The sequence below is a fragment of the Gorilla gorilla genome, chromosome X, assembly GCF_029281585.2.
Source record: "Gorilla gorilla gorilla isolate KB3781 chromosome X, NHGRI_mGorGor1-v2.1_pri, whole genome shotgun sequence".
NCBI lineage: Eukaryota > Metazoa > Chordata > Mammalia > Primates > Hominidae > Gorilla > Gorilla gorilla.
In genome coordinates, this window is record NC_073247.2 from 63356506 (window position 1) to 63381309 (window position 24804).

At 52.0% G+C, this 24804-nt stretch overlaps 1 protein-coding gene across 9 annotated transcripts in view; it reads right to left on the reverse strand.

The window, feature by feature from the left end:
* Positions 1-399: 399 nt before the first annotated feature.
* The window catches only part of IQSEC2 (IQ motif and Sec7 domain ArfGEF 2), an 88563-nt gene continuing 64158 nt past the window's right edge, over positions 400-24804 (reverse strand). For 6 of the 9 annotated variants that reach the window (XM_055376482.2, XM_031006062.3, XM_063703064.1 and 3 more), the window contains 13 exons: positions 23301-23562; positions 22031-22432; positions 17787-18682; positions 16225-16386; positions 15618-15740; positions 14473-14639; positions 10841-10980; positions 9296-9421; positions 6725-6824; positions 5675-5836; positions 3849-4022; positions 3308-3357; positions 400-2708 (listed from right to left, as the gene is read on the reverse strand). In XM_055376482.2, coding sequence (XP_055232457.1) covers positions 1743-2708; positions 3308-3357; positions 3849-4022; positions 5675-5836; positions 6725-6824; positions 9296-9421; positions 10841-10980; positions 14473-14639; positions 15618-15740; positions 16225-16386; positions 17787-18682; positions 22031-22432; positions 23301-23562 — 3730 coding nt within the window. In that variant the 3' untranslated portion in view covers positions 400-1742. The remainder of the gene's footprint in view (positions 2709-3307; positions 3358-3848; positions 4023-5674; positions 5837-6724; positions 6825-9295; positions 9422-10840; positions 10981-14472; positions 14640-15617; positions 15741-16224; positions 16387-17786; positions 18683-22030; positions 22433-23300; positions 23563-24804) is intronic. The other 3 variants (XM_055376487.2, XM_055376486.2, XM_055376488.2) reach the window with 1 other exon arrangement.

A 24804-nucleotide genomic window follows, 5' to 3' on the forward strand; every position in this document is an offset into this window, starting at 1 on the left:
ACTAACTTGCTCAGCTCTGTCCTGGCTCCTTGGCACCCATTACCCCTGGGAATCATCATATCTCCATGTGTCAATGGCTTATCACCCCAAGTTTTGCACTGAGGAAACTGAGACTCAGAGAGGATGACTCTCCCGAATTCACATGCCTAGGAAGTGAAAACCCCGGGATGTGAACTGGATCAACTCCAAAGCCCATACTCTTGCCACTCTGTCGCACAAACTGTGTATGAAATGAGATAGGAAAACCTCCCTCACCCCCACCTCCCTCCAAGCAAAGCATCTCGTCCACCCAGGTGCCTGAATTTCTACCATTAGCGCATTGCCTCCCTGGGCTAAGGCCTCTCTCCATGGGCTCCACAGTGGGGAAGGGGCGCAGAAGTAGGAGGCAGAGGCAGGAGGTGAGCACAAGGTCTTTTATGAGGCATCAAATATACATTCTTATATACAAGGAGGAAAAAAGACAATGCCTGAACCCCAGCTCCTCTCCATACAGCCCCTCCCACTGCCACCCTCCCCCGCCCCCAAGCCCCAGTGGCCCTGGCCCTTCGTACAGCCAGGGTCCGTCTGTCTGTCTATACTGCAGCCCATGGTGGAGAGGGGAGAGGGAGGCAGGAGCTGAGTGAGGAGCTGGATATGCGGGGCAAGAAGAGGAGCTGGGGCTTGTAAAAAATATATTTATAATAAATAAACAGGGCTGCAAAAGGGCTGGGGAGGCAGCGGAGATTCTGATGGACAGAAGGACTCAGGCATTCTGGCTCCAAACCCCAGCTCTGATGGCTTCAATCTCTGCCTCAGGAAGGATATCTTGGGCTCATGGTGGCCCTTTGGGAGCCTCTCTCCCCAGGGCTGATGCTGGGTGCCCTGCCCCAGCGAGGTGTGTGTGGGCGATATCTGTAAAGTGCATTGTCTTCAGTTGTAGGTGGGGTAGGTGTAAGGGAATGGGGGGGGCATGCAATATGGGTGAGGGAGGGCAGTGCCCTTCTCATCCCAGACCTGAGCCCCCCCCCCCAAAACCTGTCTGGACTTTGATCAGGATAAGAACGTTGCAGGGCGAGGCAAGTTCCTGAAGCCGAAGAGGTCTGGGCTGGGGCCTACTGGAGAAAGGGCATAGACTGGCTCGAGAGAGGAAGCACTGCCCCACGTGGGGCCAACACAAGCAGGGTCCCACCCACCAAGTGCATCAATGGTCCGTGTCCTCCAGCAGGCAAAAAGACACATGGAAGTGTGTGGCCAGGCCCTGAGGTCAGAGAGAGGGCCAAGCCAGCTGAGGTTTGGCCACAACTCTACAGAGCGCTCTCCTAGCCCCACACGGCCAGAGGAGCCCCAGGGAAGCCTTTACCCCGACAGCTCCGGACACCTGCCCTTCTCCGCCAGCCAGAGCTCACAGAGAGCTCACACAGGCCCAGAGGTCTGAGGCCACAGAGCTAGACCTCCAGGGAAAAGTGGGGAAGAAGAAGACGGGAGAAAGACTACGAGGATCTCTGGAAGGCCCTCACCACTCCCCAGCGCTGGAGCACCCTGAGTCCAGGCTTCAAGTGGCAAGGATCCTCGAATCTGGAAGGAAGCCCCATGGCAACTGCTGGGGGTGAGAGGATGGGTCCCAAGGCAGGAAGGACATGGGGAGGAGGACATTGCTATGTGTATATATATTTTTGAAAAAACCGAGGAAGCAAAGAGGGTGCAAGGTCCCTCTCCTGTGGCTCCCCAGACTTTCCTGTTCCCCAGCTCACTCTCTCCATTCATCAGACCACGGTGCTGATCCGGCTTGGCTTGGCCTTGGGGTTTGCACTGGGGGGGTTGGCTGTGCCAGGGGGCCCAGAGGCGTGCAGCGGGCCATGTGGGGAGGTGGGTGGAAGGGGTGAGTGCGGGGTGTGAGGGGAGGGTGGGGGGAGGGGTGGATAGGAGGGGTGGGGTGGGATGGGTGAGTGTGGTGACAATGGTGACTGGGGGTGGTGGGGGTGGGAGTAGGAGCCCCCTGGTGGCCGGGATCCAGGGCCCCCAGCCGCGCCTGCTGCTGGCATCATCTGTGGGTGGTGGCTGAAGATGAAGTGCTTAGGGCCCTGTTTGTGGGCTGGAGGGTGCTGGGGGGCAGGACTGTACAGGGGCAGTGGGGATGTGGGCTGGTGCAGGGGGTGGCGGCCATGTGGAGCAAACTGAGGGTGTCCTCCAGCCCCCCGTCTGGGTGCCCTGCCTGGCCGGCCCAAGGTATAGTGTTGGGGCCCTGGGACTGGGCCATGGGCGTGGAAGTGGCGATGTGGCCCCACAGGTGGGGCTGAGGCGGGAGGCGGTGGAATGGAGCCCAGCTGGGGCAAGGGTGGGGGCTGCTGGGGAGGTGGGGGAAGAGAGGGCTGCTGGGGTGGGAGGTAGGGTGGCGGGGCAGGGCCCGGTCCTTGGCAATACTGGGCATGCAGGGCCTGGAGCTTGGACTGCCCATCAGGCAGCACCCCCAGGCCACCATGGCTATGGCCATGATGGTGGTGGTGGTGGTGGTGGTGCGTGGAAGAAGCAGATGAAGAGGAGGCAGAGGCCTGGCCTGTTGGCGGTGGTGGCATCTGGAAGGGCCCCTTGCCCCGCTTGCTTCCAAATAGGGAGCCCAGGAAGGATGAGGAGTTGGAGACGGGCCTCTGGCTCTTGTACTCCTCTGGCGGCGGGGGTGGGGGCGGAGGTGGCATCCTCTGGTGAGGGCGTGGACTGCTAATAACAGACCCCTGGAAGGGGGGAGGGGGGAAGTCAGGCCAGGCTAGATGCCCTAAACCCCCAGCCCTAAATTCCACCCCTGTCCCTGAGGGCTGGAGCTGGGGAGACAGCAAACCCCAAGTTGTAATAAAAACCAAATCACGGTCCTGTACGCGTATGTGGAGCTCCCCAGCTTGCAAAGCTCGGCTTGTCACATCCACTATCTCAGCTGAGCCTCAGCTGGGAGAGGAGAAATTAGCAGTACCTCCTCCTCATCCCCATTTTGCAGGCAGGGAAAAGGTTAGGCCCAGAGAGGCAGAGTGACTCGCCCAGGGTCAAAGAGCAGGACTTGGAGGTAAGAGCTTCTCGTGGCCCAACTCCAAGGGCATCCCTACTCGCCGTTGGCCCTGGGGTTGAGAGGGGGCACGGGAGAGTGGAAGACAGACTGAGAGACAGGCAGAATGAGGACAGACAGAGTTGAGGACAGATGGAGAGAGTGGTTGGCTGGGAGAGGCAGCCGCATGGTTCCCAGCAGGGAAGAGGGGGAGCAACAGGTCCCCTCCTCCTCTGGGTCTCCATGGCCAGGGCAGGGCTCATGCAGAGGACGAGTGGGGCAGGAGCTGGCACTTACTTCGATGGTGCTGTCCAGCGATCCCACGCTGTTACGCCGCCCCCGCTTCCCTGCACCCACAAGCAAGGAGCCCAGCGTCAGAGCAGCAACCCCCCCTCCCTACCCTGCTGGGCTCCAGAGCTGGGCACCAGGACTGGGCCCCTCCCGGGGACAGACACCCCATTATCCCTTTCCCCCATTGAAGAGGGGGAGGCGGGGAGGAGGAGAGGTGGAGAAGGAGGAGAAAGAGGAGGAAAAGATGGAGAAGGAGGAGTGGAGGTACAGGAGAGACAGAAGAGGGAGAAGAGGAGGAGAGGGGGAGCAGCGAGAGAGAGGGACCAAGACTGTGGCCCCACTTCACACTCCCTGGCCCAAACGCTGGGCTCCCCCTGCTCTGACCTGGCTCCCAGGCCCCCTGTGGCGCAGCGCCCAGGGCTCTGGGTGAAGGCAGGGTGCGTGCATGTATGGCAGGTGGAGGGAAGGCTGGCGGCCAGTGACAGGAGGCAAAGAGGACACCTGGTCCCGTGTCTCCCCAGCCAGGGCAGGGGCCCAGAGGGCTTACCTGCATCAGAGAGGTCTCGCAGGGAACTGCTGAGTGCGCCCCGTTTGAGCCCATCGCCTGCCCCGTAAGTGTCCTCCAGGCTACTGCGGGCCATCGTCCCATTCACTGAGTCCTTGGCCCCTCCAGGCTGTGAGGCGTTAGGCCGCATCATACCTTTCTGCTTCTCCAGCTCCGCTGGGTGGCAGTCGGGGAGACAGGGAGCAAAGGTCAGGAACAGGAGTGAGAGCCCATCTGACTGACCCTAGCCCTCCAGGGGCCATTCTCCTTCCTCCTCCCTCCTCCCTCCCTCTGTCCCCAGGCTTCCTGTTTTGCCCCTTGGACGACCAGCCCTTGTCTCCCCCAAAACTGCAGCTCCATCACCAAAGCACCCTTAGTGCCCGGCTCCGGTCTTGCACCCTCCCTTCCTGCTCAGCCTTCCCTTCATCCCTCTTGGTGCCTGCTCTCCCTGTTCCCTTTCCCTTCCTTTCACCCTTCTGACTTCTCCCCTCCCATGCCCTCTTGCAATCAAGTCTCCCAAAGCACCCCTGCCCTTCAAAAAAGAGCTTCATGGCAGATGGTTCACAGTAAGGACGGTAAGGCCCTTCTAGCCTATGGCAAAGGGCAATCTTTCCAGAGTTCAGTCAGTTCTCAGATACCTTGCTCCGGAGCAGAGGGGCTCCTGGAAGGGCAGGAGCAGGAAACTGACAGGAATCAAATCCTCTATTATGTGCCAGGCAGTATGCTGGGCGCTACACATACTTGATCTCTCTCAGTCCTCACAACAGTTCTGAGGTCAGTATTAGCATCCACATTGTGCAGAGGAAGAAACTGAGAATCCGAGAAGTCTTAGAGCTTGCCCAGGGTCATACAGCTGGAAATGGCAGAGCCGACATTCTGGAAGCAGATCTGCCTGATTCCAGAGCTTGGGTGCTTCCGGCCTCCTACAGCCCCACCTCCCCACGGAGCTCATAGAAACACGTGTCTACTGGCCTCCCCTCGTCTTGGGCTACTAATCCCTCTCTTAGGATTTCCCCAGGGTCTCAAAGGATCTGGTGAACTGAAATTTCTATCCCTGCCTCGCTGAGGAGTAGAGTGGCCCTGGAGCTGTGAAGGCCTCACCAAGGAGCTGTCCGCCGCCTCGTCTCTCTCTGTCTGCCTGCCTCTTTCTCCTTAACACCATGTTACTTAACTGTGACTGCTTAGCCTGGAGAAGAGAAAACTTGGAGGGCATCGGGAGGAATGAGATGTAATCACTATTTTCCATTATATATATATGATCGAAATGACTTGGTGTGGCCCCTGGGGGCTGAGAGGATAGCCCACTGGGATTCAGCTCAGGAATTGATATGTGGGCAGAGGAGGAGAGAGGGTGGGACAGGAAATAAGGATTTTTTGAATGCCTAAGATGTGTTGGAACATTTCGGCTACCTTGTCTCATTTCATCTCCATGACTCTGCGAAGGAGACTTCATTACCCCAATTTCGTATAGGAAGAAACTGGGGCTCGGCAGGTTAGGCAATCTGCTCCAGTTCACCCAGATAATGAGTAGTATACCTGGGATCTAAAACTATAGTCCTACCTCCAATACTCTGATTCTTCTCCCTGATACCTTTCACTAGAAGGAATAGTTGGCTCATAATTAGAGTTCAGGATAATAATGGGGTTGGGAGGTAATGAGCCCCTTGTCACTGAAGGTATTCAAGCAGAGGCTGAAGAATTCTTGAAATGAGGATGGGAAGGTTGGACAAGCTAACCCTCAACTCTGAGATTCTCAGAGGATAGGATTCTTGGTTTCTGCAGGGTACTGTTTCAGGAGAGCAGGGAGGAGACATGGCTGGGCTACTCACACTCCACACGGTATTTCTCCATCTCCTGCACCTCCGCAATGGACTCGCGAAGGTCGGATGTAAAGCGCAGCCGGTCCTGGAGGCTGGGGGCATTGAAGATGATGAGGACTTTTCGCTCCCCACCAGGTACTGCAGACAGCAACTTGATCCCAAACTGGTAATCTGTGGAGAAAGGGGAGACTGGGCACCTCTGTTGGGACTGGTGCAAGGTGGCTCATACATAAAATAATTTTTCTTTTCTGCTCTTTTTTTTCTGAGACAACATCTCTCTGTCACCCAGGCTGGAGTGCAGTGGTGCCATCATGGCTCACTGCAGCCTTGAACTCCTGGGCTCAAGTGATCCTTCTGCCTCAGCCTCCTGGGTAGCTGGGACCATGGGCATGCACCACATGCGCAGATTTTTTTTTATTTTCAGTAGAGATGGGGTCTCACTATGTTGCCCAGGCTGGTTTCGAATTCCTGGGCTCAAGCGATCCTCTTGCCTTGGCCTCCCAAAGTGCTGGGATTACAGGTGTGAGCCACCATGCCTAGCCCATGAAATAATTTTTCTACTGTCTAACTCTGATCACGCCTCTTCTCTGCTTGTGCATGTTTAGCAGCTCCCCTTTGCCCCAAAGCCCTCAAACTCCTGGTAGCTGTGGCCCTCTTACTCCCTGTACTGCAGGATGTAAAGGCACACAACTATGCACTGCTCTCTCGAAACCCTTTCCTTCTCACCTCTGCCTCAACTCACATTGCTTCTGCTGCCAGGAATACCACGCAACAAAGCTCCTCCTGGTTCATCCTTCAGAGCACAGCATGATCACCGTCTCTTTGGCCCACCAGAGAACACATGCACTGTGGTTCTCTGCAAGACCATGAGCTAACCAGGGGCTAGACCCGAGTCATACTCCACCCTGGCCTGCCCCTCATCCTGGGACCAAGTAGGTGCTTTGGAGACCCTTAGTCCGGTTGTAAGGGACTCCGAAAACTGGAGCTGGTATAGATGACGGGTGAGCATGGGGGCCATGACATAGACTCTCAGGAGCTGGGATCCAAGAAGGGACTCACATGAATTCTGGAAGAGCTGCATGTGCATTTCCACGAGGGGGAAAGACTGACGGAAACTGTACGTCACCAAGATCTTCTTCTTCTGGAAAATTTTGGTGACCTTTGGCAGGGGTGGGAAAAAGACAAGAGGCAGCGCTTTGGGTGGGGGATTTCCACGTGGCACCTATTTCTGGTAACCACCCTCCCCTCCCACCCCATTAACAGACATACACACGCAAACACACATGCCCACAAGCTGGGGAGAATGGAAGCTTGAGGGACAGAATGGGAGACATGGAAGAAAACGCAAGTTCCTGATGTAATGACCATGCACCACAGACATTTACCACATTTCCAGAAACTAACTGAATCCTGCTTCCTCCAGGAAGCCTGCTCCAACATCCCACAGAGATTTGTAAACCCCTTTTCTGAGCTCCAGAATGGTGATTCAGTGCCTTTCCCTTGTCAGGCACTATGCTAGTCCTCTGAGTGTGTGATCGCCCCCTGCTGGACTGGAGGGCAGGAGTCTGGTTGTCGGGTTCTGTCACCAGGCCTTACCAGAGCCTGCACTTAATGGCAATCTGCTGAACCCATGCAGAGAGTTAACAAGTCTTCCTCTCAACAACCCAACATCTTTGTCGAGTACTTGGGCACTCTGGACTCAACTAACACAGGCTGCAAACACCTCAGGCAGTCTGCAAGTGGCTCGTAAAAGGAAATGTTTTGATTTCAGGATGGCACAATGACGCAAAGCACTTTTTTAGGTCCTTTGGGCTGTGAGCTCCCTGAGAACAGGGACTAAGTCTGATTCATCCTGGCTACCCAGTGCCTAGCATAGAGCTGGACACACACCAGTTTCAGTACCTGAGGGATGTCTACACATTGACTGTGTGGGCCAGGTACTCCCTGGGGTAGGGCAGATTCCACATATAACCTCTTATTTCATTTCATCCTCATGACAACCCTGTGAAGTAGGGGTTAGTTCCATTTCACAGAGGAGGAAACTAAGGCTCAGAGGGTGCATGGAAATACTTCAGCTAAAGCAGCAATGCTCAACTGGGGGTGATATTGCCCCCAGAGGACACGGAGCAACATCTGGAGACATTTTTGGTTGAAGGGTTGCTACTAGCACCTAGTAGGTAGAGACCAGGGTGCTGCTAAACATCCTACAGTGCACAGGACAGTCCCCGCAAAGAATTATCCAGCCCCAAATGTCAACAGTGATGAGACTGAGAAACCCTGCTCTAAAGGAGAGAAGACCACAGGGGGAACAGGATCAAGAGAGTCCTCAAATCCCTGGAGAGCTGTCTTGGAGCGGAGGGACAACACTTGTTCTTTGTGATGCCAAGGGTTGAGTGCAGATGGCTGGAAGAAACCCACAGGGAGACAAATTCTAGCAGTCAGAGCTGCCTAACAAGGCAACTGGCTGCCTTAGAGGAAGGCGGCTTTCTGTCCCTGCAGTGGGCCATCTATGAAGCTGGACCCTGAAAGTCCCTTCCAACCTGCAAAGTCCTAAGAGTCCCATCCCTAAAAGACAAACATCTATACTTGTAATGAGCTCAGTTTGAAGAATCACTTCAAGCATCTTTTTTTTTTTTTTTTGAGGCAGAGTTTCACTTGTCGCCCAGGCTGGAGTGCAATGGAGCGATCTCAGCTCACTGCAACCTCCGCCTCCTGGGTTCCAGCGATTCTCCTGCCTTGGCCTCCCCAGTAGCTGGGACTACAGGCATGCGCCACTGCGCCCAGCTAATTTTTTATATTTTTAGTAGAGACGAGGTTTCTCCATGTTGGCCAGGCTGGTCTCGAACTCCTGACCTCAGGTGATCCACCCACCTCGGCCTCCCAAAGTGCTGGGATTACAGGCATGAGCCACCGTGCCTGGCCCAAGCATCTTTTTTAAATTTTGTTTTTATTATTTATTTATTTATTTTTGAGGCAGGGTCTGGCTCTGTTGCCCAGGTTGGAATGCAGTGGTGCAATCACAGCACACTGCAACCTCTGCCTCCTGGGCTCAAGTGATCCTCCCCACTCAGCCTCCCAAGTAGCTGGGACTACAGGTGCACACCACCATGCCCGGCTAATTTTTGTATTTTTTGTGGAGACAGGGTTTCGACATGTTGCCCAAGCTGGTCTCAAAACTCCTGGGCTCAAGTGATTCAAACTGCCTTGGCCTCCCAAAGTTCTGGGACTATAGGTGTGAGCCACGGTGCCAAGCCCACTTCAAGCATCTTGATTACTGAAGATTTCCAGACTGACCTGGGGGGTCGCAGGTTCACCCCTCTTCACACAACCCTATGGGCTATTGAGGTGGACAGGGATATTTCCTACCACTTCCCAGGTTGTAAGTCTGTCATCTCCTTTGGTCCTCATATTTTCTGTCCCTGTGTGTCTGTTACTACCTCCAAATGCATCTGTGAGGAAAAGGAGGGGCAGAGACGGCCTGGGCCTTGCCTGAGACCATGCAGATGGCATGGCAGAACACCTCGCCCGCCACACTCCACACACCATACACCAACATCAATGTGGTTCACACCAGACTTAGGTGTCAAGCTCACTCTCTCCCTCCCATCTCCTCCCCCACAGTGCTCATACCACAAGGAGATCATTGAAGAGGAAGACCTCCCGCTGATGCAACCCTAGCCTCTGGGGGCGGTTTGGATCTGGCACCTCGTAGAGCTGACAGCAGCAAACCAGTCGACGGTGAGGGAGAGACAGGACCTAGACAGGCATGAAGAAACAGGTGTCAGCAAGGCCAGCCCATCAGCTTCAGGCCTCCTGGCACCTTAACTTTCAACCGCAAGAAGTTTACCAGTCTTACATGTGTGTCACTCTGACACAAGGGGTATCAGCAACTAAGGCCTAAACTTTTCTGCTACCTTGCCTTTGCCCCTCTGTCTGGAATGTCTTTCTTGCCCAGCTCTGCATGGTCATATTTCAACTCCCTTTCAAATTTCCATCCCGGCCGGGCGCAGTGGCTCACGCCTGTAATCCCAGCACTTTGGGAGGCTGAGGCGAGCGGATCACTTGAGGTCAGGAGTTCGAGACCAGCCTGGCCAACATGGTGAAACCCCGTCTCTACTAAAAACACAAAAATTAGCTGGGTGTGGTGGTGGGCGCCTGCAATCCCAGGTACTCAGGAGGCTGAGGCAGGAGAATCGTTTGAACCCAGGAGGTAGAGGTTGCAATGAGCCGAGATCATGCCACTCCACTCCAGCCTGAGTGACAGAGTGAAACTCCATCTCAAAAAAAAAAAAAAAAAAAAAAAATTCAATCCCAAAATTATCTCTTCCAAGAAGCCTTCCCTGATTTCTCCAGGTTGAAAATGGTCTCTCTCTCCTTTCTCCTCTCCTAAACTGGACCATAAGGCAGAAGTATTATATGTGTCTTTGTCTCACACCCCGACTGGTCTGTGAGTGCCCGCAAGGACAGAGAACACGTCTGATTCATATCTCTGAATGCCCAGCACCAACTCTGGTGCCCAGCAAATGCTGGGCTCAGTGGAAAGGCATCCACAAATGTTTGTTGGCGAAAGCGTTTTCTTTTTTTTTTTCTTTTTTTGAGACGGAGTCTTGCTCTGTCGCCCCAGGCTGGAGTGCGTTGGCACGATCTCAGCTCACTGCAACTTCCGCCTCCCGGGTTCAAGCGATTCTCCTGCCTCAGCCTCCTGAGTAGCTGGAACTCCAGGCATGCACCATCACGCCCGCAGCTAATTTTTGTATTTTTAGTAGAGACAGGGTTTTGCCATGATAGCCAGGCTGGTCTGGAACTCCTGACCTGAGGTGATCCGCCCACCTCGGCCTCTCAAAGTGCTGGGATTACAGGCACGAGCCATTGTACCTGGCCTAAAGTGTGTTCTTACTTTGGTTTTCTGCTAACCATTAGCTTGGCTCTTCACTTAGGATGGACAGGCAAAGCCGGAGGTGAAAAGGATGCTAATATTTATATAGTACCCACTATGGGCCTTGGAATGTGCTCGATGCATTCACTCTGCACCACAGCCTTCTGAGGAATGCATTATCACCCACTCTGTATTGCAGGTAAAGGGCACCTGGGGCTCAGGGAGGTGCAGTGACTTACCACTTAGTGGCAGAGGCAGACCTGAACCCTGGCCCCTCTGCAGCCTCCCAAGGCACTTACTGGTTTCTTTCCAACAATCATGCGCTCCACAGCCTGCACCTGGGACACATGGTCATCGTTGGTCCGCAGTTCACGCCCCTGGATGCGCTGGTAGATGCCCACCAGGAGGTCTCGGGGGATGTCTTCACCATTGTCAACCCCTGGGGGAGGGAGTAACACAGGGATATGTCACATAATTATGGGCACTGGGTGGTAGGGGTGCTCCACCACCCCCACACCCAGGCACGGGCCACGATAGTCAGGACTGAGGGTCAATGGGTACCCTCAGCCCCTTAGCCAGGATTGGAGCAGGGAGGGTGTCCTTCAATACAACAGCCAGTTGCTATCTTCCCCGGAGTGGGGAATTTTTTCTCAACAACTCAGAATACACTGTAATTAAAACAATCAGATACTATTGTTTGCCTTCCTAATTAGCAAAAATAATTTAAAATGAAATCCAGTGCTAGGAAGAGTGCAGGGAAGTGGGCATGTATGGTAACATAACTCTTTTGGAAGGTAATTTGGCAAGAACCTAAATGTTTGTACCCAGTGATTCTCTTCTAGGAATCTACCCTAAGGAACTACTCAGAAATATGTGCAAGAGGTACGTGCAAGAATGCTAGTGCAGGCGGGGCATGGTGGCTCACGCCTGTACTCCCAGCACTTTGGGAGGCCAAGGCAGGTGGATCACGAGGTCAGGAGATCAAGACCATCCTGGCCAACATGGTGAAACCTCATCTGTACTAAAAATACAAAAAATTAGCCAGGCATGGCAGCATGTGCCTGTAGTCCCAGGTACTCCGGAGGCTGAGGCAGAATTGCTTGAACCCGGGAGGCAGAGGCTGTAGTGAGCCAAGATCGCGCCACTGCACTCCAGCCTGAGCAACAAGATTGAGACTCTGTCTCAAAAAAAAAAAAAAAAAAAAAAAAAGAATGCTAGGGCAGGCGTGGTATAATCCCAGCACTTTGGGAGGCTGAGGCAGGTGGATCGCTCAAGCCCAGGAATTCGAGAGCCAACCTGGGCAACATGGCAAAATCCCATCTCTACAAAAAATACAAAAATTAGCTGGGTGTGGTGGCACACACCTGTGGCCCCAGCTACTTGGGAGGCTGAAGTGGAATAATAGCTTGAGCCTGGGAGGAGGAGGTTGCAGTGAACCATGATTGCACCACTGCACTCCAGCCTAGGCAACAGAGCAAGACCCTGTCTCAAAAAAACAAAAACAAAAAAAAAACTCACTAAGTGTTACTTATGGGGACAATTTGAAACAACCTAAATTTTAACAATAGAGGATAGTATATCCATTTAATAAGATAATGCACAGCTATTAAAAACTTGACATTTACAAAAACATTTCAATAGCATGAGAAAATTACAGTAGCAAATTATGCGAAAAGAGTAAGATAAATTGCACGTATGGTATGATCTGAACTATATAAAAAGTTACATATGCATGGGGGAAAAGATTAGAACGCACCAAAACATTAACTATGATTGCCTCTAGGGGGCACATTTTGGGTGATAAAAAGAAATTTTCTAATTTTCTGAATCTTCCAACATTTCTGAAATAAAGTACGTATTACCTTCATTTATTTGCTTATTTATTTAATAATTAGAGGGGGAAGTTACACACACACACACACACACACACACACACACACACACACACATATATTGAGAGAGAGAGGGAAAAAGAATGGATGAATGAATGATGGCAAAATTCTAGGAGACAGCTCCAAATGGCCTCTGATCTAACTCCCTCCTCCCATGTTCACCATCCTTCTCCACTTCTGATTGCTGAGTGAAACCCACTCACTTTTCTCTCTAAATCCTCTACTAGAGAAAATGTTTTCTGGGCAGGACGTGGAGGCTCACACCTGTAATCCCAGCACTTTGGGAGGCCGAGTTGAGGCAAGGAGTTTGAGACCAGCCTGGGCAACATAGCAAGACCCTGTCTCTACAAAAAATTTAGAAATTAGTTGGGCATGGTGGCACGCGCCTATAGTCCCAGCTACTCAGGAGGCTGAGATGGGAGGATCGCTTGAGCCCAGGAGTTCAAGGCTGCAGTGGACTCTGCTAGCACCACTGCAATCCAGCCTGGGTGAGAGAGTGAGACCCTGTCTCTAAAAATAAAAAAAAAAAACAAATAAAATAAAAAAACAGAAAACAAAAAAAATGTTTTCTTCCTTGGAAATGTCACATCTCCTCCTTGGACAGGTGCCAAAGGAACATACTACATCGCACTGACTTTCTTACCAGAGCAGCCACAGCAGCACAAACCTGATGGGCAGCCAATTTGTCTTGTTTTCAGTTTGCTTTTTTTCTTTGACTCTATTTCCCTCTTTCTTTTCTGCTTAAATAATCTTAACATCTGTACCATTTTTAGTAGCTGCTCTTTGGTGATAGGCAGGGCTCGACATCAGTAGAATAAGCAAAAAGAGCAAGGTGACACCTTTCATCTGGCATTCAAGGCCCTCATATATTGGTTCCATATATTGGAACCTTCCCAACCCATCAATGACCTCATCTCAATTGTTCTTTTTTTTTTTTTTTTTTTTTTTTTGAAGACAGAGTCTTGCTCTGTCACTCAGGCTGGAGTGCAGTGGTGCGATCTTAGCTCACTGCAACCTCTACCTCCCAGGTTCAAGTAATTCTCCTGCCTCAGCCTCCTGAGTGGCTGGGATTACAGGCGTGCACCACCATGCCTGCTAATTTTTGTATTTTTAGTAGAGATGGGGTTTCCCCATGTTGGCCAGGCTGGTCTGGAACTCCTGGCCTCATGTGATCCACCTGCCTCAGCCTCACAAAGTGCTGGGATTACAGGTGTGAGCCACCGTACCCAGCCCTCAATTGTTCCCTAAAGAAAATAAATGTTCCTGCCTCTGCGCCTTTGGTATTCTCATTGCTAGGTAAGCCCTCCTCTATCTCTATTGTGTCACCTTCTCCATGCCTTCAAGACCCACCTTAAAATAAAAATACTACCTCCTCCAGGAAGCTAGCTAGAGGTGGGCTCTCCCTCCTTTGAGCTCTGACTGCACTTTTGGCCTCTCTGTTGTCACTGTTCACTTTCTGTCTTATGTTAGTTATCTGGGTGCTACAAGTCAGCCTCTCCCACACACAGGGAGCTCTCTCAGAACAGGGAGTATGGCAGATTCCCCTCCACTGTCCTTGGCACCCATCATGGGGCTTGGCACACACTAAGCGCTAAGTGTTGACTGGCTGGCTGGTTGTTTGGTCGAGTGATAAATGAATGCATGAATAGAGGAAAAGGTACCTAAAATAATTAAATGAGTCCTCATGGGCATAAATAAGAGAGGGAAAGAAGGAGCGAGGAAAGGACAAATGAATTACTGAATGAATGAATGAATGAATCAGAGTAAAGCCTTGTAAGAGTCAGGACTTTAATCTATCATGTTCACTGCTTGAACCCCAGGACCTAGAAACCTAGTACACAGTAGAAGCTCAGTACAATGGGCAAATGACGATTTGAGTGAATTAATAAGTGAATATCCTGGGAACATCCAGCTAGGGCAGAAAGTGACAGCATCACAAATTAATTTCCAAGGAACAGATGGGATCTCCTGCATCCTTCCCCTTACCCCCCACTTTCCCTTTCCAGGTGAAGGGCAGGAAAAGCTGATAGGGAAGTCACCTCTCAGGTTCTTGATGAAGTCATCTAGTTTCATCTTTCGTTCAGCTTTGACGCTGGGACTGTACATGTCGGTATTGAGGAGGATGATGGCAAAAGCAAGGATGAAGATGGTGTCTGGGTTCCGGAACTGGCGCACGAGGGCTGGGTTACAGACACAGTACCGCTGGCTGCAGGGCAGGAGGGGTCAAAGCCAGACTCAGGAACCAGCCATCTCTGCCTACCCACCATCCACCCAGTCTGGCACCAGCAACCCTTTCCTGCAAGAAATACTTTCTTGATCTCTGGGTCTGTCCTCTTCAGAGCTTCCCCTAGACCAGCATGTAAAAATCACAATCGCTACCTTTTACAGAGCTCTTCCAGGGGATTTATGTACGTTGTTTCACGTAATCCTATCATAATCCTGCAAGGTAGCTATTGGCAGTCCCATTTTACAGATGAAGTGACTAAGACTCAAAGTGGCGAGGTAACTTGCCCAAGGTAATAGAGCTGGTAAATGGTGAAGCCAGGATGAAAACCCAGTTATTTCTGACTGCAAAGCAAATCCTTCCCCCATTGTGGGAAACAAGTTCTCAGCAACTCCTGTTTCTCTTCTAAATATCCTAAAGTGGCAGAGCCAGGATTTAGACCCCAGTCTATCTGATCTCCAAAGCATTTATAGTACAGTAAAATGGTTAAGGGCATGGATGGATCATGGACTCAGACACATATGAGTTCAAATCCTGTTTCTACCACTTATTCACTGTATGAGCCTGGGCAAGTTACTTAACCTCTCTAAACTTCTGATTTCTCATCTGTAAAATGGGAATAATAACAGAAGTGCCTACTTTATGGGGTGGTTGTGACTATTCGGTGAAATAATCATGTAAAGTGCTCAGCTCAGCACCTGATACCTAGTAGGTGCTCCGTGAATGTTAGCTGTTATTGCTGATGTTGTTGTCACTTATCGAATGCCCATGTCCCAGAGGCTGAGCTAGATACTTTATATGCACTACCTCTGATCCTCACAATTGCCTTGCAAGATAGGATTTATCATCTCTGTTTTATGGTGAAGAAAGTATGAGGCTCAGAGAAGTGACTTATAAACACATACTGCGTCGATGCCCACAGGAGGGAGGGGCAGCTTCGCGAGTGGGAGGTAGGCACACCTGAAGGCTTCGATGAGTCGCTCCACTTTCTGGGCCTCACCCTGAACCCGGATATGGGACTGGAACTTCCGGAGCGCATCATCCAGATCCATGGAGGAGAAGTCCATCTCATCCACCACACAGCTAAGGAGCAAAGAAGGAGGTGTGGCGCTTTCGATTCCTCTGCAGAAAACCTCTGACCCACCTGGACCTGCTCAAATGGACCAACACCCCCACTGATAGACTCTCAAATTCAGGACCTGTGGCCCGAGCAAGTACACATGAGGACAGAATGTTTGAAATCAAATCCATCTCAGAAAATTGAGACAAGGCACGTGGTCACTAAAGGTCCTTTCCATCAAGCCACTCATTTCAGAGACAGGAAAACTGAGGCCCAAAACAGGCCACAGGATGAGCATGTCTTGCCCAGGGCCACCCAGAAGACTTTAGGAATAGAGCCAAACAAGATCAGACCCCTTTGGGGCAGAAGGGTACAGGGACAGGAAGGTCTATTCATCCTGTTTTGAAAAGCTTATCTGAGCTAAAGGGACAGGCTGCCCCCTTCCTCCCTCTTGCTGTCCTTTTCCAGGAATCCCTGGCCCAGCCTGCCCCATCCTGGGGTCCTCACTCCAACACGTCTCTGTTGAACTGCTTCTGCCGGTTCCCTAGGAATTCCCCTATCATCTGCCGGCTGAGGCCTTTCCGCTCCAGGATGAAGTGAGCCACTCCCACCGGTGTGTCTGACAGGAAGCCCCGCTCGATCAGATACTGGATACCCTTCTCTGGCTTCCTGCAGAAAGAGGGGAGGTAGATGAGATGACTGTCCTCCTGGAACTGTGCTCTCTGTCTCATTTGTTGAACTAATTTTGGGCCCAACTAAGTCCGGCCTCAGAGGACCAACGAAGTCAAATACATAATTTGATCCAATCCCATCATGGCACAAATGAGAAAACTGAGGCCCAGGGAGAAGAAGCCACTTGACCATTTCAAGGAGCTTCAAAATCCCAAGGTATCTTCAACCCAACATCCCCCTTCACTGGAGCCACACCACAATTGAAAGAAAATCAGTATCTAATGAGAGCCTGCTCTATGCCAGGAGCTTTGACATTCCCAGCAAGAACCAAGGAGAGGGCTGAGCACCTTCCCTCTGAGTCACAGACCCTCAGAGTAGGGAAGAAGTGAAGAGGTTACTTTGTTCCACGTCCCACATCCCACTCAGGCAGGTATCACCAACTTTCTCCGAGTGTTTCTATAGACAAGGTGCCCCCTAGATTTCCAGGGAGCTGGGCCAAAATCTGGGTCACAGCTATCCCATATTCAGAACCCCAGAACCTTAGGACCCCACAAGGTTAAAATTTGGAAGGGACTGATGCCATAGGAGTCTCAGATCCATCACTTCCCAGTTGTATGACTTTGGACAATTCCTTTTTGCTTCTCCAAGCCTTGGTTCCTTATCTGCAAAATAGGAACACTACTGCCTGCCTTGCTGAGTTATTGTAAGAATTAAATATAGGTGGCAGTGTTTAATAAGCTATAAAGATGTAAGGCATTCAAGTAATGGCTTACATTACATCTAATGTTTTCCAATTACATCTAATATTTTCCAATTATTTTCTAATCAAATGTCACACTCCCACCTCACTCCTAAACACCTGGCAGAAGACCAGGCACCGAGAAAGAGCTTAGTCACAGTCACTGAAGGGTCCAGCACACCACCCTGCCCCCAACACCTCTTACATACACATTCTGCTAGTGGTAGGTGGAAAAATGGAAGCCCAGGGGAGGAATGCACCTTGCCCAGGGCTATGCAGTGAGTCTAGCCAAAGGCCGACTGGGGGGGGCCAGGTCTCCTGTTTCCCAGACTAGGGCTCTTTCTACACCATATCACCTCCCCTCTAGAAAGGGAAGGTGGGGAGGACAAGGTTCAGAATCCATTTAGTGGGGTCATCTCACCCAAGATCACACAGCCAGCCAGGGGCAGTATTAGGACCCGAGCCCAGGTGTGTTAAGGGACTCTCTACTCTGCCACCCTGTTGCCAATCCTCTTCCCTGAATGTCTGGGGAGAAATACCATTCCACAAAATGAAAGGATGGCAGAACAGGGATCACTGTGTGGAGTTCTGTCCCAGGAACCCAAGTGCATGTGGCAGGGTAGGAAGGGGCAAGCAGGCTAGAACGGGGAGCACGCACTTGTTGAAGAGGTTGAGGCCGATTCGGTAGTGCCGCCTCTGGACCACATCATTGTTGAAAGCTGGCGAGTCCCAGCTGTGCCTTGTCTCCCGCTGGTAAGTCTGCTTGCACAGGCCAGTAGCCGGAGGCTCCCTTAGACTGTCCCGAGAAGAGGAGCCGGAGCTGCAGTTGATGGTCTCATTGGAATTGCTGGAGCTCTCAAGGCTCTCGTTATCTCCACCATCAGAGTTCTCGCCTGCTGCCTCACACTTCCCCAACCTCCGACCCCCAGCCACACCACTGGGCCCAGTGCCACTGTTGGGGGCTGGTGGCAGGGGCCCTGGTGGGGCTGGGGCTGGGCCTTCAGGGGCTGGGTAGTGGCGGTGTGGGATTGGGGCCCTGCCTGGTGGCCCCTTGTGCTTCAGGGTCCCATGGGGGCTGCAGCCATCAGCCTCATACACCAGCTGGCGGTGGACAGAGCCGCGATCTGAGCGGTCACTCAGGTCCACGGAGCTGTCACTAGGAGGCTCAATGGTAAGCAGGGGAAGGTGGGCAGCCCGCAGCCGGAAATCCCGGCACTCCAAGCACCCGGGACCCCTGCGAGTGCCTTCCTCACGGCTACCGTCTTCCCGGGTTCCTGATGGCACTGGTGGAGGAACTGGCGGGAGAGGGGCTGGCGCCCAGAACTCGGGCCGGCCCTGGGGTGGGGGTTCTGTGCTGGGCAGTCGCTCAGGGGATTGTTGGGGAACTGTGTCATCCAGGTAGAGGGGAAGATCACTGAAGGATGTGGCTGAGCTGTCCTCTTGCTGTTCCTTTGACTCCCGCTTCTCCAGCTGGGCTGACCCTGGCTCCTCAGACATGGGCCCTGACGGGTGGCAGTTCAGGGCTTCGTCGATGGATTCAGCCAGAGACTTTACCTGTGCAAGTGGGGGAGGAGAGGAGGGAAAGGGAGAGAAAAGAAAGAAAGATAAAGGGAAGAATGGTGGAAGGTGGGAATGAGGGAGGGAGGTAAGGAAAAAGGGGGAGTCTTCCTGGTAGGTCAGCAAGGAGGGTAGATTCCCCTCCCCCAGCCCTGACAGGCTCTCTGTGGTCTGTAAAATGACTCCCAGGGAACCATTGTGAGCTCACAGGAGCTGGGACTAATGCCCACAAGTTCCCCACTCAGCTCACACCCCAATACCTCCTTTGTGTCCATTTAGACTCAAGTCAAATGTTACCTCCTCCCTGATTCAAGCCACATTCTTGCCTCTGCCATCCCCCAGAGTAAACCAAAATCCCAGTTTCCTCTGTGGGAATTCTCTTAGGAAATCCATAACATTTGACCTTGAGCATCTGGACCACAGCTGATAATGCTCTCTCCCTGTGGTATCCAGACTCTAAACTGGCCGCTAATGATCCCTGCCTCCTGGTATTCACACCCTAGGGTACCACATTGTACCAGAGTTAGTCTGTGTGACAAACAGCATATGGCAGAAGCGAATGTATGTCACTTCTGAAATTAGGTTTTAAAAGACTGCAGAGGCTGGGCATGGTGGCTCATGCCTGTAATCCCAGCACTTTGGGAGGCCAAGATGGGAGGATCCCTTGAGCCCAGGAGTTCAAGAGCAGCCTGGGCAACATGGCGAGACTCTATCTCTACAAAAAATAAAAACATTAGCTGGGTGTGGTGGCACACACCTGTAGTCCCAGCTACTCAGGAGAGTGAGGCAGGAGAATCACTTGAGCCCAGGAGTTTGAGGCTGCAGTGAGCTATGATCACGCCACTACACTCCAGCCTGGCAACAGAGCAAGATCCTGTCTCTAAAATTTTTATTTGTTTGTTTGAGACAGAGTCTTGCTCTCACCCAGGCTGGAGTGCAGTGGCACGATCTCAGCTCACTGCAACCTGCATCTCCCAGGTTCAAGCGATTCTCCTTCCTCAGCCTCCCCAGTAGCAGGGATTACAGGTGCGCACCACCATGTTTGGCTAATTTTTGTATTTTTAGTAGAGACAGGGTTTCGCCATGATGGACAGGCTGGTCTCAAACTCCTGACCTCAGGTGACCTGCCCGCCTTGGCCTCCCGAAGTGCTGAGATTACAGGCGTGAGCTACCACACCTGGCCAAAAAAAATTTATTAAAAAAAAAACAAAACTGCAAAACATTTTTAAAAAATTTAAAACATTAAAAAAAATTTTTTTAATGACTGCAGCTTGCATCTTGAGCACTCTTGGTCGCTTGTCACTTGTACTCTTTCTCTCAGACCCCCCAACCTGGGGAAAGCCGCATCACGAACAGTCCTATGGAGAGGCCCACAGGGTGAGGCATTGAATCCTCCTGCCAACAGCCAAGTGGGTGAGCTTGAAAGCAGACTGCCAGCCCCAGTCTAATCTTCAGATATTGCGGGCTCTCCCTACAGCTTGACTGCAGCCTCATGAAAGGCCCTGAACCAGAACCACTCAGCCATGCCATTCCCAGCTTCCTGGCCCCCAGAAACTGTATGAAATAATAAATGTTTATTGTTTAAGCTCACTCTCTTGGGTCAGTTTTAAGCTACCAAGTTTGGGGGTAATTTGTTACACAGCAACAGATAACAGATATACTTCCCCATCAGACTTCAATAGCGCTCAGAGCTGGGACCAGACCTGCTTCCCAGACTGATCTCCTATTCCCCATTCCTCCCTTGAGGGAGGGATCCAGGCCTGGTTTCTCTCTTTTTAGCTCAGCTCAACACATTGCTTGACACAGAAGAGATGTTCAATTAAATCTTTGTTGTATGAATGAACAGACGAATGATATAGATCTTCCCTTCAATACTCCTGTCCTTCCCTCCACCTCTTCACCAGCTCCAAGGAGGCATGCCCAGGCTGATGGCAAGGCCAGATCATAGAGGTTAGAGCAGGGTGACTTTTTCTCTTATAAAGCTTCTTCCATTCATTCAACAATCTCTACCAAGTACCTTCTTGGTTTTAGGAAAAAACTAAGGTACTTAGCAGCTACTATGTACTAGGTGTTTTCATATATATTACCTGTGTAGTTGCACCGAGTCTTCCAAACAGCTCTAAAAGGGTTTTATCTCCATTTTATTTTCTCTCCATTTTATTGATCATGTTTCAGTGTGGTTAAACAGTTTGCCAAGGCCACACAGTTGGGAAATAGCAGAATTGGGATTCACACCTGGGCAAGTATGTTGACACACCCCAAGCCTACAACGATCACCCACTACCTTTACTGCATTACAATTCCACCCTCCACACTTTTGCTGATGCAACGCCTATGTAAGCAACACCCTCCCAAGTATTTCTAACTTGCTAAATCTTTTCTGTCTGGTAAGGTCCAGCTCCAATGCTGTTCTCTCAAATAGGTTTTCTGTGGTTCTCCCAGAAGAAAGTTTCCTCCCCCTCCTCTGGGTTCCCAAGGTACTATACATTATACTATAGCCTTTCTCATGGCTCAGAGCACACTCTACTTCAGGAGACAGTAATGCACACATATGTCTGCCATTTCCCACTGCCCTGGGATCCTTGAGGACAAGGACCAATTCCAGGTCCTTAGCCTCAGTCTCCTCCTCTATTAAATGGGAATAATAATCCCTGTCTCACAGGTCTGGTGTGAGGCATACACAGCACTGACACACAGTAGGAGCTCACTACCTGTGAGTTAAGCTTTATTTTATAGTAGATCAAGTTCCAAGTAGTGAGAACTTTTTTCTTATTTGTTCTATACACCCATATATATTTTTTCCCACAAGAAGGGAACGACATGGAACACCCATATTTATAACTTGCTTGTTTTAACAATGTAATTTCCAGCCGGGCACAGTGGCTCACACCTGTAATCTCAGCACTTCCGGAGGTGATGGCAGGTGGATCACCTGAGGTCAGGAGTTTGAGACCAGCCTGACCAACATGGTGAAACCCTGTCTCTACTAAAAATACAAAATTAGCCAGGCGTGGTGTCACATGCCTGCAATCCCAGCTACTCGGGAGAGTGAGACAGGAGAATCACTTGAACCCAGGAGGCAGAGGTTACAGTGAGCCAAGATCGTGCCATTGCACTCCAGCCTGGGTGTCGAGAGCGAAACTCCGTCTCAAAAAAAAAAAAAAGGTAATTTCTATCTTACCAGTTCTTTCTCATTATTCTCACAGTCCCAACTCAAATGGTAGCTATTTGCTGTTATTAAATGCCTGTCACGCAACTTCTTTCAGTTTGCAATCTAGGTAAAAAGTAGCAGGAGTAGCCAGAACACGGGGATGGGGAAGAAAGGTCCTTTTCAGGGATCCTGACCTGTTTGGAGAAGGAGTCCTCAAGTTCTGTGATGTCATTAGAAAACTCTCCAGATGTGGTGACGGAGCTTCCACCACCATCGATGCCCCCACCACAGGAGCCTCCATATGGGAGCCCCCGTTCAAGCCGGTGGCTCCGGGCACCAGCCATGGCACCCTCGTCCAGCGAGGCAGGCTTGCCCTCGAAGTACGCGGGGTTCTGTGCCTTCTCATACTCCTCAAAGGAGAACTGCATCCGCATGTTGGAAAGGATGATGCGGCGGGACATGCGGCTCTCTGAGGCTGAGCTGCGTAGCCGCTCAAAGTTCTTGTTCATGCGGTACTGGCGGAAGGCTGTCTGGATGGTCCTGGCAGCCCTGCGGCTCAGGAAGGAGCCCCCATACTTCCTCTCCAGCATTTCCACCTGGCAGAGAAGGGTCGAGGGGAACAAGGTCAGAAAGTCACGGCAGCCTCATCTCCCTAGGCACTCAACCACACCACCTCCACTGGAATCATGGCTGACTGCTTACAGCCACCGAGAGCGCCAGGCTAGGTGCTCAGTGTTGTCTCCTCACTTGAATTTCAGATAACACTAGTCAAATGGGATTGGATTATGTTTTGTTTTCTTATTTGCAAGAAGAACATATTGATTATTTGAAAACAGGAAACAAACAGAGAAGCCAAAAAAAAAGAAAGCAAGGTACAAATAAATGGAGAGCAAGAAGGAAAGAAAGGAGGAAGAAAGAGAATGAGAAAGGAGAAGGAGAGAGGGAGAGAGAAAGGCAGAGAAGGAAGGAAGGAAGGTAGGTAGGTAGGTTGAATTACCTACATTCCAAACACCTAAGCATAACTAGAATATGTCCTTTGGTGTAGGGTATATGTTTTTGTATATGTCCTTCCAGTTTTTTCCTATATGTAGTATTTTGTTTTCCCTCCACCTTTTTTTTTAGCTAAACAATCTATTGTATGGCACTCTTCTGAAAAGGTCAACTGATGTGTGTTCTTCCTGTTAGACTGAGTTTTTTGGGGACCGGATCCAGGACTCATTCATCTTTACATCGCCAGGACCCGGGCAGGGAGCTCAGTAAATGTTTCTTGAGTGAATACAAGCCTCAGTGGATGGGTGGTGAATGAGTGCATCCCCAGTGGGGTGAAGGGTCCTGGGCCAGTCTTCTCCAATTCCAGCCTCATTATCCCTCCCTGATACCACCCCCAAGAGCCACATCCCAAACCCTCCCCTGGCGCTCTCTTGCATCCCGACTCCCATTCCCAACCAGACGCCTCTGTTGCACCTTCTTGTCCTGCAGGTCTGTGGAGAGTTCATAGCTGTCCGATAAGGCCTTGGAGCGCTTTATCTCCTCCTCCTCCTGCTTCCTCAGGGCGACACTGGCTGGCTGGAGGCGTGCCCGCTGAGCCCAGGGAAGGCCCACTCCAGCAGGGGGGCCCCCCATGTGGCTGCTGGAGGGGGGCAGCTGGCTCAGCCGGTAGGGGGGTTGGCTCCCAGGACTATCAACCGCTGTGCTCAGGTCACTGCCTGGGGCATCACCCTCCACACTGTGGGGATGAGATAAGATGAGCCAGGATGTGGGGACAGGAGAGGTGCCTACTGGGCCAGACTGAGAGTGGGTGAGCCAGATCCCTGCCCCCCATCCCATCCACCCCAGCTTCCTCACAGATATAGGGACCCAACACTTACAGGCCACGGTGAGTCCTAGCTCTTGGACGTCTCCCCACTCCCACCCAAGTTCCCTCCCTTCCAGCCCCCCTGCCTTCACGGCAAGATCCTCTTAGACTCCTTTCCCTCAAGGCTCTGTCTGGTCCCCAGTCCTCCTCACCCCTCACAGCCTTCTCCCCTAGACCACTCTCCTCCCAGTCTTGTCTCCTCATGCCCTTTCTTCTGTCCCCTCACAGCTCCACCCCTCCCCACAGACCTCTTCCCCTTACAGCTCCATCCCCTCCTGGCCTTGTCCCCAACGCAGTGCGCTGTGATTTCCCTCCCAGTCCGATTCCCAGCACCACCCCAGACTAGCTCCTTCAAAGTGCCACCCCCTCCCAGCCCTGTCCCAGCTGTGTGAGGCCCACCCCTGCACACAGCTCTCCCCTCATCCGCCCAGCCCTGTCCACTGCAGCCTGGCCCCTGCCCCCTGGTGCCTGGACTCCGGGCCAGGCCAAGCCAGTTCCCAGGGTTCCCTGGTTGCGAGGGCAGGGCCAGCAGCAGGGCAGGGCGAGCAGCAACAGTGGGAGGCGCCTCCCATCCAGCATCCTCACAGGTAAAGAGCAGCCCTGCGGGGCAGCTTCCTTTTTCTCCTCATGGCCTCCTCTGCTCAGCTGGGGGAAGGGGGCAGGGGAGTCTCCACGCGTGGCAGGAGCTGGGCCCCGGGTCTTGCCTGCCCTGGTTTCCCAGAGCTGTTGTTCCACCAGAACTGCTCCCATGGTGCCATGGCAACCAGGCTGCCAGGGAACCCAGGTGGCGACAGAGCCCAGGCGCCTTGAGCCGAGCCTGCATGGTGAAGAGCCACAGAGGTGGGGAAGACAGGGAAGGAGTCGGGCGGGAAGGAACACGCAGGTGAGGCATGGAGGAGGCTGTGGGGGGAATGGGTGTGGCTGGGACCCAGAGAATGGTCTCATTATGGGGGGCACAAGGTTGGAGGCTCTTGGCTGGTAAACAGGTGAATGGGTACTCCCCAGCCCCTATTCGGCAGAGGCAAAGGCAAAGGGCAGAAATGGGCTGGGGTAGGTACTGGGGGGGGACCCTACCAGTGCAGGAGCTGGAACTGCAACAGGCCTGCCAGCCTT